At 36.1% G+C, this 19,031-nt stretch overlaps 1 protein-coding gene across 22 annotated transcripts in view; it reads left to right on the top strand.

Moving 5' to 3' along the window:
* Positions 1-19,031, top strand: part of MEF2C (myocyte enhancer factor 2C) — a 166,515-nt gene that overhangs the window by 134,175 nt on the left and 13,309 nt on the right. For all 22 annotated transcript variants that reach the window (XM_012781478.2, XM_076008176.1, XM_076008175.1 and 19 more), the window contains 2 exons: positions 1,756-1,803; positions 18,029-18,201. In XM_012781478.2, the coding sequence (XP_012636932.1) occupies positions 1,756-1,803; positions 18,029-18,201 (221 nt within the window). The remainder of the gene's footprint in view (positions 1-1,755; positions 1,804-18,028; positions 18,202-19,031) is intronic.

The raw sequence follows: 19,031 nt of genomic DNA, 5'->3' as shown, positions 1-19,031 counted from the left end.
TACATTGTGATGAACTATGTGGAATAATGTATCTATTTTTCCACTGGATTTAAAGAACCTTGAAGGGAAGAATGTCCTATTGATTTGCCAAGCTCACAGTGGGAACTAAGTCAATTGGTACTGAATATAACTAAACAATTCCTTTATATCTCCAAAAGCAGTATTAAAAATAATTATATTTCTAAATCACATACAGGAAAGAGTTATATATTTGCACTTTATTTTTAAGAAAGTACTCCACAGGAAATTTTTAATATATTGTAGGCGCACATAAACTGTATTAAAAGCAGTTTCTTCGTGGAGGAATTTTCCCTCTAGAATAACTGCATATCTGCCTTACAATTAGAACTAAATATGTATTGCCTTTCTATTACAGAAACTTTTATAGAAAATACAATTAGAAGCACGCAAATAAAAAATCTTGATAAATCTTGAGTATGGGAAACATGTACATTGTGTCATTCTCTCAATTTTTGACTATATTTGAAATTTTTCATATGAATTTTCAATAACCATATGTATCCCTTTCACATCATACTCATATGGAGTTGAATGGCCTGTTTGATAAACTCATGCTATTTTTTAAAAATTCTGATACTTTATTTCCAAAATACTATTTGATTGGAAATAATAAATATTTGTTTATTTTTTTTTTTTGAGACAGAGTCTCACTTTGTTGCTCAGGCTAGAGTGAGTGCCATGGCGTCAGCCTAGCTCACAGCAACCTCAAACTCCTAGGCTCAAGCAATCCTGCTGCCTCAGCCTCCGAAGTAGCTGGGACTACAGGCATGCGCCACCATGCCTGGCTAATTTTTTGTATATATATTAGTTGGTCAATTAATTTCTTTCTATTTATAGTACAGACAGGGTCTTGCTCTTGTCAGGCTGGTTTCGAACTCCTGACCTCAAGCAATCCGCCCACCTCGGCCTCCCAGAGTGCTAGGATTACAGGCGTGAGCCACTGTGCCCAGCCCATTTGTTTAAATTTTAATGAACATTTTATTTTAATTCCAAAACCTGAACTAACTAGAAATTATAGAGTATTACTTAGAAGCAATCAGAAAATCTAGATGATATTCTCACTATTCTTTTGGCCAAATCTGATTTCTTAAAAACTAAAAGTAATTATTATATTCAATATCTTACTGAAGCATCTCAACCCCCATAAATAAACATTGCCAAGTTTTAACATACTTTGTTAAGTTAGTAATGAATATGCCTATGCTTCTAAATTTGTGGCCAGTGAAAACTTATTTTATTTTGTCAGTAAGATTCAAGTAGTAAATGTGGGTAGATTCCTAAACTGATCAAAATTCTGGGCAATGAATATTGCACAAAATTAATAGCATAAAATATATTTACAAAGAACTAAACATCAAATGTGTGATTATCTGGACACAGAGTAGACCTTATTCTTTTTTTTCTTTTTTTTTTTTTTACTTTCTATAAAACATGTGCTTAGGAAAAACCTAGACTTGGAAATAATAAAAATGCAGAGACCATTCAAAGACTGGATTTTTAAAATGTAATCTTTCTTAGAAAAAAGATTCTGCAAAATGTCAGTGATTGAATGTATTTTTAACGTTTGAGCACAGCATGTCACAATAAAACAAATGTCAGCCATCTGACTTGGGTAGTACTTTACAAGTTTATGACTATTGGAAGAGGACAAAATACTGAGGTTGCTAAAGGTAAAGTGTTCTGTTCTGTGGGCCTTTAGCCTTTCTCCTTTTGATCTTCCTCTTTAATCCATAGGTGGTCTGATGGGTGGAGACCTCACATCCGGTGCAGGCACCAGTGCAGGTAAGCACAGACTTCTGTACTGCAGTATGTACCATTGTTCACAGTTCTTCAACTAGGTGATTTGCAGGACAAAGTCTTTTGAACAAATAAAAGTTGAGAGGTCTGTGAGAGGCATGGAAAAATGACCCCAAGAATTTCTAAAGCACTTTTCTGAAGCAGGAGTGGTTAAAGAGTAACTTAGAAGGAAACCATTTATTAACTAGAACCTTCCTTAATAAAACTTCAGCTGGTCAGCAGAAAATTGAGGGCTTGGATCAAATCAACTTAATCCTAGCTACCATCCCCGAGCACAAGAGTACCTTCAGCAACCCATACTTTTTGTGTTCTCTATTTTTTTAAATCATTTCACGTTAAATGTGAATCACCTTTCCAGCCAAAGAAGTACTGAACTCCTGTGCATTTCTAAAGGAGAGTACATAAAGAAAAGGAGAGAATAAGATTATAATCATTCAACAATACTGTTAATAAAACAAAACCACATTTGGCATTAAAATGAGTTCTTAAAGAACATGAATATAATATAACCCAAAAAAGTCCCTTAAATATATTTCAGTGCTTAAGAACATCTTCCAGTATGACCAACTCTCTCACAGTCACATTTCTCTGATTTCCATATTAATTCTTAATATTTTGATTATTAAGATATTGATGTCATTTTTAATGCAGAGGCAAGACAGCACAATACTTTTAAATGCCAATTGCAGTTCACTATTGGCATAACAAGTAACCATGGTAATTTCTGCAGCTGGAGCATGCTATACATTTAAAATAGTAGGAGGCAGGCATGAATGACACAAGGTTATGTTGGAAATGTCAAAAAAAAAATTCAAGTTTATTGAAATATCCATGGAGAGCCTAATTAAAATGTTTTGCCAGGGTCAAATATAATAGCTTTCTAATTATAAGAAAGAAGATAAAGAAAATTGGCATAATAAAACATTTTTATAAATATATCCATTTTGAGGTAGTGTTTCTCACTTCTGATGTTGGTGCTTCACTAATTCAGTGAGTGGTGAAGAAAAAGTCTTAGAACTATGCAGTGAATGAAAAAACGGTGAATAGCACTGGCTTCCTCTTTTATATATCTTTTGAAAATTAGGTGGAGTCGAATTAGTGAGTAAACTCAACATAGTATTTTGCTGGACACTGAAATGAAAGGCTCATTTTTTTTTCCCTTCAGAAAATACTTTGTGGTTTGTAAGCCTCAAAATTAGAGAACCAGATCAAATCCAGACCAAAGTTTCTTGGATTCAAGTCTCTGCCAAACGCTATGGTTAGAGAGAATGGTAGGGTGGGGACTAAGAATTGGGTATTCACAAGGATCAAGATATAAGAAAAATGGTTTAGATGTTAGGATGTTTTATCTACTATCTCACTGCACTGGTTTGCTTGCTATGGTGGGAACAACTAGTAGTGGTTCTGAAAGTCATTAGAAGTAGTAAAAAAAAAAAAAAAGTAGAGGAAAACATGGGTTACTCAGCTTTGATGGACGTGGCTTCTGGTTACTGCTTAATTTCTAGAATACTTTACAGTCCTGTATGGAAAATAAAAAGTGTTTGGTTGTTCACTTATGCTGTCACCATCCCTGGCAGTCTGCTAAGTTTAATGGTCTTCCAGGGATAAAGAAGACACTCAATCTTACATGCATGAAAGTTTGCCACGTATAGACTCTAGCATCATTGAACAAAATCTCACAGAGCTTAGCAAACTCATCCTCTTATCTCAGGACCTTTGCCAAACTCATGAGAATCTTCTAATTCAAAAATAGAAGGAAACAAAAAGGAAGACACTCAAAATGTTCCACCCCGATGATAATAAATATTGTATCTTGACTGTATCTTATAGCCATGAGCATGTAGTTTTCACACAACTTTCATATAGTTGTGAAAGAGTTGCTTACCCACTTTCTAAACATAGAGGAAGCCATCTCTAACTCTGGTTCCAAGGAACACCTGTTGCAGATGCCACTTAGTCTTGAGCTTAGCTGTCATGTCGTGCTCATAAACTCAGCCATCTCCCCATTCTTTCTCATGCTGGCCAGTATCATATGTCAAAGCTGAATATATCTGTGCTGATGTCAGAGAATCACATAACACCAGGGGGAAACAAGCCAGCCAGAATGTCTCTCCATTTCAGAAAAGAAAACTAAAGCAAAATGGCCAAAAGATATCTTCCAAATTTTAAGTATTGTCATTGAAATTCAAGGTCTCAAATAAAGGTAGAAACGCTGAAAGATTTCAGTGGAAAGATTACAATCAAGTTAAATACTTTTTAGCCTTTGTAGTCTTTTTTCAAAATCAAGTCATTTCAACTTGTAAGAAGGGGATTGTCTCATAAGGAAAGGAAGTAAACTTAACATTCATTGTGTGCCTGTAAAAATCAAAAGACCAAAAAGGTAAGCATTCTCTTTTTCAGCTCAGCTTGATCATAAAATATAGCATCTTGCCTGTCTGGTCCCTGAGCCACCCCTCTCCCTCATCTCATCTTCCAGTGAGTCACCAAGTCTTAACCAACTCTGCCTCCATGATGTTTCCTAGATCTGCCGCCTCTCTCTCCATTCCCATCCCACTGCCCTGGCTCAGGCTCACACCAACACGCCAGGACTGTTTCTAGAGCCTCCTAATTCATCTCCCTGCTTCCCATTGCATCCTGCTCCAGTCTCCCCATGACTAATAGGTCTTTCTCAAATCCTTAAACTAATTGTAATCATTCACATGCTGAAAATCCAACCATGGCTTCCCTGCTCTTTCAGAATTAACCCTGAGGCTCTTATCTCTGGCTTGTCCCTACTTTGCAGCCTTAACCTTCTTCCTTTCTGCCCCTGCCATCGAGGACCCTGCACTTCAACTCCACTAACAGCAAACGTTTAAATTGCTCTTACCACGTTCTTTACAAAAAGTAACTCATTCATTCTCATAACAGTCGCTTAAAGTAGATATTTGCATCGTACCCTTTCTACAGATGGGGAAACTGAGGCACAAGGAGGTTAAGTAATTTCCCAAAGTAGAACCCAAGCAGTCTGGCTCCAGAGTGTGTGCTACACTTTCTGTGTACTTCTACACTACAGTGTGCTGCCACTTTCCAAACCATGTCAAGGCTGCTTGCCCTTACCTGTGCCTTCCTAGTGCTCCTTTCTCTTCCCTGCTTCATGCTACTGAGCACTCTTGGTCAGCCCTCCAAATTAAGTTCAGTCGTTCAGGAAATCCTTTCCTGATTCTTTCAGAGGAGTCATGCACCTCTCTCTGTGCTCACATTGCAGCCTGTGCTGACCTTACATACCTCATTGCGCTGTGATTGCAACGTCTGGGCACATCTCTCTTTGGACACTCAGCTCTCTGGGCGCAAACTGTGTCTTATTCCGTTTGTATTTCCAGCTTCATGCATAAGACTTAGCACACAGCAGATACTCAGTAAATGTTAATAAGGGAAAAGGTGATCTTCTAGACATAAAGTCTTAATAGTGTTGATGTAAAGCAGAAAGAACATTTCAAAGAAATTATGTAATTTTTAAATTCAAAAAGATATACCCTTGATGGATAATTCACAAAAATAATGTATTCTTGGGCACAGTATACAATGAATGTTTAATTAACTATTTGATCAAATGGCTGAGCACCATTTAAAGCAAAATTTTACTAACTTCTCTTAACATTCTTAACAGAAAACCTAAAGAGCCGACACATAGCAGTTAATGAAATGTGGGTTGACATCTCAGACCATCACAGATCACCTCTTAAAACAATGAACCTTTCATCATCACTTAAATTGAAATAATTTTAAAGATGAAAGCAGAAGGTAATAAAAAAGTAACAGGATGGGGTTGTACTCTTGGTATAAGAGAAATATACAGCAAGTCATTATAATACATTAGCAATAGTGATGTTTCTAGGTTTCAGTTGACAGGTATCCATCCACTACTTAATCCTTTCCTCTCAACAACCAAAATGAAAAGCCACTGCTTTTAAAATTACATTTTGTCATATCTCTGTACATTAAAGCTTTTAACATGCTAATCTGAGTGGTTATTGATGATTATAAGATCAAGTTCAGTTGAGTTTTTGTAATCATTAGATTTAATGGAAATAACCATTAGCATAGCAATGCCTTGTGTTGGATTATTCACTGTCCTGTTAGTACCCTTTGTTTTCACTTTGATAATAGGGTTGCCTTTTATTGAGTAGAAAGGACCAGTATGCACAGGGATTTGCTGATTTATGGTTGAGAATGGAAAAATAAAGAGGAAAAAAAAGAAAAGTCTTTAGGAATCCCTTTCAAAATTTAAGAGAATTTTACAATCTACATAGCTATTTGACAATAAGACAAGGAGATTTATGTATATTGGTTAATAATTTTAATTGGCATTTATTGTAAATTAGATATAATTTTATATAAAAGGAAACCAACAGCTGTTTCCTTCTTTTGATTGTTAATTGTTTACTATTTTATGCATTTGGTTGTCAAGCATTGTCACTTCTGGAATGCTTAATTTATGTCAGCTAAGTACATGAAGGCTGATGGTTGACAGTGTGCTGCTATGGATAAATATTGAGCAGTAAATAAGGAGATCTGGTTTTCAGACTCTGGGAAGACTCCACCTAGCAAGACCTTGATCATGACTTACCACCTTTAAACTTAGTACTCAATTGGGATAAGACACAAATATCTTTACAACTCATTTACACATAGTGTTTTATGATCATATAATCAATCATAAGACTTGTATGATTTTTTGTAATTTATCTAACATTGAAACAGAAAAATTTAGCATATCACAAAATAGAACTAAGTGGGAACAGGAAAGATCATACAATGGTTCATTTTTCTCTACCAGCACCATTGTTTTGCAACTATTTGTTTTTGAGAATACTTATCAAAAATTTCTTGGCTGACTTTCTTATCAGCTAAAGACTTCTCTGCAATTCTTACTTGATGATTTAAAATATCGGTGAAGTGGCTTAAAATTTAGTCTAAAAAGATTGGCATTAACAACCTTGCATGTTTGTTGCCTAACATAACACGAATTCATATTGCAATATTCAAGAAAGAGAGAAAGATACCTAATTGTTCTAAAAAAATAAAACTAATTGTTAGTATAAAGATATAGTTTTTATATCACTTTTGAAAATACTATTAAGCAAAAAATGAAAAATATCTAGGTTAATGGTTGAGTTTCATTTTGAAACTAATACTATTCTCTTAGTTTGAATGGTTCTGAATTTTGCCTTGATAGTTCACTCAAAACATAAATAAAGACCCAACAGCATTGATTTATTACTATCATCATCTATGAAGCTAAGTAACAATGATATTTTTAACTCAAACCAAGTTTATCAAGATTTATTAAAAGAAAAAAATTCATAGTCCTCTAATTGGATGATCTACAGCATGTGATATTCAGCCAGTGCCAAGAAAATTAGTATCCACTTCTTGTATACAAAACCTGGCAAATTATAGATAAAGCAGTACCTTGAAACCTTTCTCTGGGAGCTGATGTCAAAGTGGAAAGGCAGGTCAAAGAGAAAACAAATGAAAAAGGTTACAGGTTAAGTCAGGATGTAAAATCTGCCATCAACCTCTTTGGCTTGCCATAATTCTTAACAAGCTTGATTTTCAGAGGGAAAAAGAAAATTTCAAATTATAATTTCCGAGAGGGTGTCTCAGCAGATTCTAGACACCTTTATTTATCGTGATTTCTGACTTCACAAACTGTATCCTTTTTATCCCCTATCCTTCTGGTATATTCAGCAAAGCAATGTGAAAATTGGGCTCTTCACTCATATCCCATTGACTTAACCTAAGAGTGTGACTCATAATAAAACTTTGGTAATTTCTAATATTAAATTCAGGCAGTTAATATGTTCCCCCTAAAATACTAGTTTTACTCAAAAGTCTGTCTTTTTTTTTTTCTCACAGCAGTCTTTTTTCCTCGTGCACTATTGAGTTCTCTCTTCCCTATTTTTGGCATCACCATAAGATTTTATTTGGAGATAACACAGAAAGGAAAGCTTTTTTCATAATCATCAGTGATGTGACATTGTGCATCAGTGGACTCCATATGCTGAAGGGGGGATGTGGTTAAAAAAGCCCCTCTTCTGGAAATCAATTTTTTACTTACCAGGGACTTTCTCACTCAGGGCTGTCTGTCAGCCAAGAGTATAATTTGCTGTTTTTAGCTAAACCTTTGCCAATCACTTAAATTTTGCAGTAGACTTAAATAGTATGTTTCAGTTGAATTTCAATTCAAAGAGTATATAGTCTTGATACAGTCTCATATTGGAACGATTATTAGCTTCTTTAAACTAAAAGAAACTAACTGTATTGTACCAAAACCTTGGATAAACAGTTTCAACTTATAACCTGCAGATGTGTCCACAGGGTGCTAAGTATTCATTGGGTTTATTTATCATTGCTCCATTTCAATTGTTTTAACTGAACTCCATACCTAAGTGTTAACTGTTTTACTAGACCCTATGCCTTCCTGTCACAATTTCCTCAACCTCTAATTGTGATAAAGAACTGATTATGTTGTATTTGAAGTATAAGGGGGGGGGACCCTGCTATACAAAATAGGTTATTATAGTAGTAAGAACAAATCTAAATCTATAGTCAATTTACATATGCAGACATCTTAGCATTAATTTCCATAACAATTATGAAAAGGAAATCTTTTCATAATTGATCTTATGTTAGCTTTAGTTAGCTTTAACATTAAGCAACTCAGCGTCAGCTATAAAATCATGGAGCAAAATTGTTGCTCAAACAGTAATTTGGGAAAATATTCTAGAGGCAAGTATTCAGAATAATAAAATAACCAAGGAAAGTATGTGATATACAATTATTTTAGGGATGGCATTTTTGCCCTTGAAAAAAGTCTATGAGTTTCCATTTTGCAGGGTTGTTGTGAGAATTAAATGAGATAAATGATGTAAAGCATCTAGCACAGTTTCTGCTCCAGATATAAGTGCTTGTTAATAAATTGTGAGCTATTGTTGGTATTATAATTATCAGTATTCTTATAGCCAAAAAATTGTTTAGTTTAATGCAGTTTCAGTAATATTTATTAAATGTGCAGTGAGTTCACAGAGATATCCAGTGTGGGCTTCCTCACCTCAAGGGTGGGAGTAAAGTAGATATATTAATAAATCTGAGGCAGAACGTGAGGGTAATGCAGTGCAGTGCAACACATTTCACTTTGAACGTTATGAACTTCTGATGTGTTCGCAGCAGTTGTGTAAATGTTAAAACCACAAGTAATTATTCTTTCTCTTCTGTCACGTTCTCTCTAATTTATACTGTCTCAATATTTTTGTTTATAAAAATGACTGAAAGAATGAGCGATGGTGTCAATAATGAAGACACCCCCTCATTTTTAGCAAAGAGACAGCCCCAAAATCTCAAGAAGTGAACAATTAAATGAGTCATAAATCTATCATTCAGAGTTAAGTGGAATTTTTTTTAAGAGAGCATGGTTCAATTTCATCTTCATGGTGCAATTAAAAACTATCCCTTCAGTAAATCAGTACCAAAAGTGGAATGATATTTTGAGTACCTTTTTGCACTGGAAACATCTGATTGTCAATTTCTTCCTTATTTGCAAATGCAAGGAAACGTGCTAAATCTCAGACATCTGGCTTTTGTAATAATGTAGTGGAAGCAGCCTGAATTTTGGATTCAAATCAAAGCTCTCCCACTTGCTGACAGGGTGATCTCAGTTGAGTCACAGAAGCTCCCTAAGCCTCAGTTTCCTCTTCTGTCAAAAGTTGGGATGATAATGTCTAACTGCATTACCGCTAGGACAAATGAGAGAGCGGTTAGCCAACACAAATCTACTTTATGACAAGGACTCTCAATCTTTGGAAAAACAGCTTAGTAATAAGTAAAAATTCCTTGCTTCTGCTCACAATCTAGAGTTTACAGTATGTGCTATGTGTTCAAAGTTCAGTATCAAGTTGACAGACTGTTAATGTACAAAAGATAACTAAACAAAACATAGTTCAAGAAACATCAAGGACAAGTAGGCCAGATATGAAATCTCTGAAGCTCTGGTCTAGCATCAGATGACATGGTCAAGCAGAAGAGACAAGTCTCTTTTTAGAATGTCTGCTGTCCCTGAACTGGTACAGCCAAGAATAGTCTTGGCTTTGGTGTATTCTTGGGTATTTTTCTAAGAATATACCACAGAAGACACTGAGATTTCACAGGAGTTTCTTCATGGTCTAACATTATGCATTATTATATAATTTCCCTAAGAAACCCCCAGGAAGAGTGGAGACTTGATTTTGTGTGTAAGAATCTGTATTCAGGACTCTTTAGATAAGAATCAGGAATCTGGTTTGTCCCTCATTCCACATTAGGCATAATGAAATTTTCATCATTCCCAGATTTCTGATCCCCAAATATTTTGTGGTTGTCTTTTCTTTTAGAGCCATCCATGAAAAAGATCTTTTTCCCTCAAAAAAAAAAATTATTGTGATTCACAACAGCTGAATAATTTACAGTTCCTAGTGCTTTTAACAGGGTTTCAGGCATTCAGGGCAGAGTGAGTATAGAACTGTAGTCTAGAAGTGCATATTTTTCCAATAAAAATTTTATGAGTGTCACTTCTAGTAAAGAAGTGATTGTATAAGCTAGTTTACTATATACAATTTCAAGTAATTTTCTGTGAAAAGATGTATATTCATTTGAGACAATAAACAACAGCCTGAAATTGGAAACTAACTTCTAATCTTAAAACTTTAAAAAGTCAAATGTAAAATTAATTGATGGTAGTAACTATTATATATGTTACATCTCCTGTTTAACAAGGCAGTAAACTATAAATATTTTCAAAATTATTTTAATGAAAAAACTAAGTGGATAAAACATTTCTTTGAAGTAAAAGCAGCAAATCAATACATCACAGGTCCAGCTATATGTTCAGCTTAATGTTTTCCTGTGGTAGTTTGCTCCAAATTCCCCAAATCAGATACTAATTCAAATCAGATACAAAGTCCTAAACTAAGCAATTTTTACACACCTATATATTAGAAGTTGTTTTCCAGATAACAACTAACAGAGGATACCATAAAATACTAGACATTTCGCTCTCATGTTGAGTTGTTCTCAAAGAAGCTGGTCTCAATTTAAGCCTCCTTGCCTTCTAAGACTGTTACAGGGGAGATTATTGACTAAAATATTACAAAATCTACTTTTAAAAGCATATTTAATCATCCACTCAAAATAGCACACTGAAAGTTAAACAGCTGCTCTGGTGTTCAGTTTAGCTAAACCCAATATTTCCTATTTGTAAATATTTATTCAGAAGGAGACCAGAAATATGGTTTGGAGCATCACCATTCTGTGCCTCTTTATATGAGTTCAGCGTCTTCTGAACCAGAACTACTATTTATGATGCCCAAGTTGACCATATAATGTGTACCTCAAAGTTCCACATCACCTCTGGCTTAGGACAACCTTTGAGTCTCCGGTCACTGGTCTCACACATCATTTGTTTCCTCTCTTCCTTAGTACCCGTGTAATTTTAGAATAAGACTTGACACAGAAGGGGCTTTAAAAATCTCAGAGTGGCCGAGTGTGGTGGCTCGTACCTGTAATCCTAACACTCTGGGAGGCCAAGGAGGGAGGATTGTTTGAGCTCAGGAGTTCGAGACCAGCCTGAGCAAGAGCGAGACCCTGTCTCTACTAAAATCAGAAAGAAATTAGCTGGGAAACTAAAAATATATATATATAAAATAAAATTAGCCAGGCATGGTGGTGCATGCCTGTAGTCCCAGCTACTTGAGAAGCTGAGGCAGAAGGATTGCTTGAGCCCAGGAGTTGGAGGTTGCTATGAAGGTAGGCTGAAACCACAACACTATAGCCCAGGCAACAGAGCAAGACTCTGTCTCAAAAAAGAAAAAGAAAAAAAAAACTATCAGAGTGTGAGTGATTTTCAAGGAGCAATGTAACATTGTACTTCAGGGCATGTACTGTGGACATATTGCCTGTGTTCGAGTCATGGCTCCACCAGTTGGTAGTTGTTTGACATTGAGCAAGTTACTGGACCTTTCAATTTTCTCATTATGTAACACAGGGATACTATGAATACTTCACAGGGTGTCCTTGGGAGGATTAATTGTGTTTTATATCCATGTATCATATGAAACACAGCAGCTACTAGGTGCCTGGTACTGTTCTGAACAGTTAATGTATATGCTTAATGTTGTGAATATTACTGGAAAATAGTATCATACAAAGTGTTTGGTATTATTAATACTGTTGCATGGTCATATTGGCAGTGGCTGCCTCAGATGAGTATTTGAGAGTCTCTGATTCAGATTAATTTATTGCTTCTCTCACACTAAGGAGAGAATTATTTACATTGGGAAAACTAAGGCTCAGTAGGGCTAAAGGAACTCTAATGGAGACATCATGATAAGAACCTGGATTTATCTGCTTTATCCTCCTTCGTCCTGAACTCCTGACTGCCTTGTAAATCTCTCCATCTCTGCTGCTGCATTAGATCTTGTTTCTCATGGGTTCGTTAGCAGGTGTGTCCTAACTAGCTTCCCTAGGATCAGTCTAACCCCCTTTAATCTCTCCCTTCCACTGCCGCTATTGTCATTTTTCTAACTTGCAGAGTTAACAAAACCACTCAGAAGCTATCTTTGCTCATTTTCTAAGGTATGGTAAAAGTTAATATAAAATCTACAGTATAAAGTTTTCGTGATCTGAAAAGCTCATGTTAGCCAAACCTACATCTCCAACTTCTGAAAACTGCACACTGTGCATGACCCAGTATTTCATCTTCGTAGATACACTCCTCCTTCTTGGCTACAGGGACAACCTCTGAGATCTCTCTGTCCTGCATTCCCTCTTTCTGAGAAGTCTCTCTCTGAACCATATGATAAAAATCTTTTCACTCTTCCGCCATTTCTCCTAGGCATTCATGTAGTCCATCTTCTGGTGAAAAGTTCTGTATGAATAAGTTATTGTTGAGATTAATCTCGATAGAGAGACAGTCTATGGAAATAAATACTTGCCAGTGTGGAAAAAAATATCAGAGTCTTGTTAAAGTTTTCATTGTTATTAGGGAAAATTTCTACCTTGTCTGATTCTACCACTTGCAGTTAGCTAAAGTAATGTGCTGTGAAGTGATTAACAGGTGCAACAGGTAGAAAAGAAGCTTCAATTAACTCTCTATAAACAAATTTAGTAGGTGGGCCACTTACATGATTTGTCTCCTTTCATATTATATGGTTGATAAGCAGTCTGTCTCAGTGGTGTACTTAGTCATCCATCGGTTTGCAATAATTATCTAAAATAGCAAATTTTCTCAAGTAGCATAAAGAGGAGAGACCCTCAATGTTTCAGTTTGACAAATTACTCATTGCATTTTCAGTTCTCACCTAATAGTCCCTCCGTAACTTACCTTTTAGTGCTATTCCTGAATAATTCCTAATTTTTCTAGCATGTTCTATATATCTGTTTCTTGAGCACTTGAAACATTTAAAGAACTAGCACTATGTATAGTATTGCTGCCTCTAATTGCAGCAGGAGTTTAGAGGAGCGTGAGTTCAATGTGGGCCGAAGTTGTCTGAAAAGCGTTATGAAAGAGTTGAGACTTCAGTTGATCCTTTAAAGATGAATTTGAATTAAACAGGAGAGCAAACACTGCTGGTTATTGAACTGCTGGAGCAAAGACCTAGGCATATTCAGAGGACCATAGGCCTGGCTGTGGCCATTAGGTTAGATAGATAGAGTGGGTCAACTCTTGATAGTCCTGAGAGCCAGGCAGGGCACTGACCCAACTGTGTTAAGCATTAGTATATGAGAAAGGAACATAACAGAAGTGGTGTTTAGAAAGATGTCCCCGGGTTGGTTAATATCACACATATGGAAAACAGTTTGCTTCCAGCTTTAAGGAGCTCAGACATTCCTGAAGCTCCTCTTAAGGACTAGTGAAGAACCCATCAACCAGAGACCTGGGGCCCAAATGGGGAGTTGTTGAAGGACTTAGTCATATGGGGATGAAAGGCAAAACTAGGATTGTGGCAGTGGAGATGGAAACAGGCATTTTTGAAGAAGAATTAGCAAGATTTGGTATCTCATTGGACATGGAGATGTTTTATATGCTTGTATTTATAATTGAAAGTCCTGGAAAAGGAAAAAATGTGAAAAAACTCATAATGCCTAAACATCCAAATAAAAGAAAGTTTCAGAACTTTGGGCTCAAAGAGAGCTACATGCTCAATTGAGCTCTGTGAGACAAGGCAAAATGCCTTCCTCATAATATCTTAAGCCAGGAATATGTTCTTTGAATTTATAACTTCTTAAAATAGGAGTCAATAAAAAAAAATGCAGCAAGTGTTTGCAAGTTAACTGAGGAGAAAAAAAAAATTTTTTTCTCCTAACACCACATTTCAAGTTCCATATCTTTACACTAATTTTAATATGAGTGTTTACAAAAATGTAACCAGTAGACGTAGATTCTTCTTATCCTTTATACAAGTTACATCATGAATGCTTAAAGTAGATTTTTTTATATAAAACAATATGTTTAATCAAATGAAACGATAAAAAAAAATCTGACTCTAAAGTTGGTCTGTACTTCATTTTCTTATAATCTATAATCAGGAAATCCATTCCCTCATGCTTTATAATTTTTGTGCTTTTAAGTGGTCAGGGGAATGTGACATCTGCGTACAGTCACGTCTAAATCGATAATTGTCCAGGCGGAGGGTAATTTTAAAACATAGCATGCATAAAGGTTGAATCTGTACATCAGAAGGTTGTTCAGAGGCAGTGGGTGTTTCCCACCTCCCCGACCCCTGAACTTAAAAGAGACCATTCTCTTTGCTGAATTGTCTCTTCAGGTGGGACAACAAACACCTCAGCACAGGCCGCAGCGTTCGAAGCGAGGAGGAGGTTGCGGTTTCCCAGCCAGTTTAAATGCAGGCTCTTCTTAGCAGTAAACCACACGCATGTATTCATCATTGATTTTCAAATGATAGGTTTCTATATCACTGGTTTAGGATCCACAGTCCTGCATTCCTGAATCTATATTATGCCAAAAGAATAACAATTTGGTGGCTGGAAACAGAAATGGTTATTATACGGCTCCAAAATGCTAGCTGGCACAATATGCTAAAAACAGCAGAAATTCACCGGCAAAAAAAAAAAAAAAAAACCACCCTAGAATTTATTTGTTCTTAAAAATAACTTTATGCTCTAAAAATATGAATTTAAGAAGTGTCATCATCATTCAAAATATTTAATATTCAATATGTAAACACCTTAAAATACGTGACTAATCTTCTAAAATGGCATAATTTCCAAATAATAGGAAATATTCCAAGAGAAAAATAGAATGCCTTTTAAATCAGTTTTTTAGCTTTGAGATATTTATTGGATGAAAAACTATAATGGATGTTTACTTTTTTTTTTCTCTCTACTGCTGCCCCAAATCATTGTTTAAAATGTGAGCAAAAAGACGTTGGAGGCTTTATTAGAATTTCTCAGAGAGTTTACTGTATAAAAGGTTTAAAAAAAAAAAAAAAAAACTTTGCTCAGAGCCTCCGTGAAGCATTTCCATTTTCACACACTGGCCCAGTGCTTGTCATATCACAGGACAACACATTTTACGAAGCGGTTTTACTTCCTTTTAGCAAAATAACTCCTCCATGCAAACCAGTATCGGCATCTACCGAGCTGGGGTTTTAGTTTCTTCTGATCTATTCAAGCTTCATTGCACTGCTTAACTGACTTCCCCCCCTCCTTCTTTTGAAATTACCCAGCTAATTTTCCATTTGATTGTTTATTTAAACCAGATCTCACACAGGCTTAATAGATAACTGACACACGTATTCAGTGTGTCCATCTGAACGTCAGCTGACAGAAAAGTATAGTGCAAATTTTGCCTTGGTTTTCTCATTCCCTTTTTATCCAGTAGAATTTATGAATTCAAACTAAGGCCATAACATACTCACAATAATGATCTGGGAAGACACATTAAATATAAAACTCCTCTGAGCATTCCATTTTATCAAGCATTTTTCTAAGTGAACATACCCTTTGTTTGTATTTCTCCTAGTAAGAAAAGGTAAGCATTGTTACATATAATAATAGTTTTTATCACAGAATACTTTCCAAATTAACTATAAAGAAGATTTTGACTTTTGACATATTTAGCTGGCTTTAGAGAATTTGGCTAATTTACCAGAAATTTTCTTACGGAAGAGTAATTTACATTCAAGTTCAACCAACATTTCTTAAGCAACTACTGTGTACTCGACACATGTTTTGGGAGTGTCTCATTCGTTTTATTTTTGTTTTTTTCCCCCAGTAACTTGGAGAATTTTATGCATAATCCAGTTGGCAATTAAGTCTTATAATTATTTGTTATATGTTCAGCCTATTTATTCATGCATAAAATGAGACAGGTAAATGAATGGGATATGAAGAACAAATGTGCTTGATGCAGTGTGCCTCAAATATATTTTAATTCCTAAGATGTTTCTATAAATACCTCCTGAAGTATAGCAGCGTTTTGCTTTCCCAATTTTTCATTGCCTCCATCTCAGTCCATCATGATACTCTCCACACTGGCCCACACCACCGCCTTCCTAATTCTGGGGTATCCCAATGTCAGTAGATCTTTCTGAGCACTTACAGACCTGTGTTATACCTCTTCTCTGAACCTTCATGGGTCTGCATTTCCACTGTCTAAACTCAAGACATTTTAGTCTGGAATTCGAGGTCTCCACAGCCTAACCTCCATGTCTCTCCAGAGTCTCTCACACCCCTCTCTCTTCAGGGATTCCATTCTAAACAGGTTCCTCACAAAACTTCCCTGACTGTGGTCTGTAAATTCCTGCCTCAGCCCTTTCCCAGTGCCTAGTCACAAGCCCAGCGTGTCTTTCTATCTCCTCACTTTCTCGAGGCCCACATCAATTCCTGCCTCTTCCATGAAGCTTTATTGGATCATCTCTTCCCTCCTGGGAACTCTATAACATTTCTTCTGGATTACTCAGTGGGCCCCTCACCCTGGGCTGTCCTGTATCAGTCTTTTTTCCATGTGTATGTATTAGATTACCACAAAAAAAAAAAAAAAAAAAAAAAGATTATACATCCTTTCAGGACTGGGTTAGCATCCTCACTGAGTAGCTCACAATATCACTCATCCAGGAGTGATAGGTACTCATGCTTTGCTATGATGACAATAACAGTCAGGTTTAACTGTCTCCTTGAAAGAGTCTCAGAAAACAACTGTGTAGTTTTCTAGCAAGGATTGTTCAATCAGGTAGTTGGTTTCTCTTACTCTGCAATCCAAGGCAGTAGAGGAAGCCAGCAGAGGACTTTCTGAGTTGGTTCTCAGTCCAGCTCGGGTTGCATTTCTAATCAACTCTCTCCCTAGCTCTTCCTGTCATATTTTGAAATATGAAAAATGGCGACCTGCAGATGTCCATTTGTCTGTTAGTAGGGGCCGAATGTCAGAGACCTAAGAAAGCTCCTTCAGTCTTCCCTTTGGGCGGCTATTCCTGTTCCTTGGTGAATCAGCACTTTAGTGGAGGCATCATCACTTCATTTCAACCCCTGGAAAGGGGTTTTGCCTTTTGAAATTCTGTGGGGGTAGGAAAGTAAGTCTTCGGGATTATACTCTGAACTTAGTGAGGAGGGCAAAGCAGACAGAAGAAAAATCATAGGGAGAATTCACTCAAAGGAAAGGGGAACTGAATAGTAAAATGTGTACGCGGCTTTCCCGCATGTCCTAGAAATTATAGTCTTGCTGGTGTGCCCTTTCCTCGTTTAAGGACACACAGACGCACAAAATAAAACCCAAACCAATGAACTGAAAGAGTGAGTCACACCAGCCAGGCCTCCGCCAAGCTAGTCAATTAAAGTGCAGGACCAATTCCATGCTTTTCTTAGACCCTGAACAACTGTCTGACTTTCTTCCTGAGTTTTTTTAATAGGAAAAAAGTATATGCTGATTTCAGAGCAAGTTGATATATATTAGCTCTTTTTTGAAAAGTTGTTAAATCTTCTTTCAGAGGAATATTAAATACTTAAGTGATTGGGTTATTCTTCACCTGGGGGTTAAATCAGTCATCCTGTGGTTTTTCAATGTGTGTGTACTAAATGTCTTACCAGTAAGCTTTTGTTTTTGTTCCCATGTAATGCATTCTTTAGAAGTATATTTGAGTCTAGATTTCTTCTGAGTACTTTCCTTGTTCTGTGTTAACAGGGAACGGGTATGGCAATCCCCGAAACTCACCAGGTCTGCTGGTCTCACCTGGTAACTTGAACAAGAATATGCAAGCAAAATCTCCTCCCCCCATGAACTTAGGAATGAATAACCGTAAACCAGATCTCCGAGTTCTTATTCCACCAGGCAGCAAGAACACGATGCCATCAGTGGTAATGCAAAACTACCTTTTAAATAAATACTGATAATGTCTTGTATATGTTTTGCTGTTTTTGCATTTGTCTAACTTTATGAATTACCAAAGTTCTTACAGAAAATTAATAGATCAATGCTGTTGATGGAGCCTTGTTTGTATTTAGCTGTTATTTCAGATAATTGGTTTGCATTTCTCTTTTCTTTGTAAAAAAAAAAAGAGCCGCATCTATTAAACCCCACTAAAGAACTGGTGTTCTGGAACAAAGACAGCATTTCTTTTTAAGGCTTTCAATTTATATCTATAAAAAATCAGATGCAACCATTGGTCAAACCATATGTCCCATAGGCAGAGCAAGAGATAATGAGGTACTTCATAACATAATATTTTTACAGTATTGAGCTATTTATGTCCTCAAGGTGCTGACAATAAAAAATCCTTTCTATAATTTCCAAACGAACTTTCTCCTATTAATTGGCAATTCCTTTCTTAGATGTATTGCAGTGACAATATCTAATACGTCACATGCCAGTGCACTGCCTCAATTCATCTTTCCATATATGTGCCTCATGAAAATAGCTATCTCTGAAAAGCAAATTGTGTTAAAATCCTAGGTATTTTGAGGACAAACATTGAATTTTACATCAAAAAAAAAGTTGTGGCAATTATAAAAAAAATTAATACATAGACAGAAAATATAAATTTAAATAGACCCTATTATTTTTCTTTCTTCCGGGTCTGCATGCGTAAGATGAAGATAATATTGTGGGACCAAACTCAACAACAAAGAGACATCAGTCCACATTAGCTTTGCTTAAGAGCAAGAACGTTTAAAACCAAGATTCGGTA

Source organism: Microcebus murinus, chromosome 11 (genome assembly GCF_040939455.1).
Source record: "Microcebus murinus isolate Inina chromosome 11, M.murinus_Inina_mat1.0, whole genome shotgun sequence".
Taxonomy (NCBI): domain Eukaryota; kingdom Metazoa; phylum Chordata; class Mammalia; order Primates; family Cheirogaleidae; genus Microcebus; species Microcebus murinus.
The sequence above is the reverse complement of the archived record's forward strand: the minus strand, read 5'-3'. Positions and strand labels throughout refer to the sequence as shown.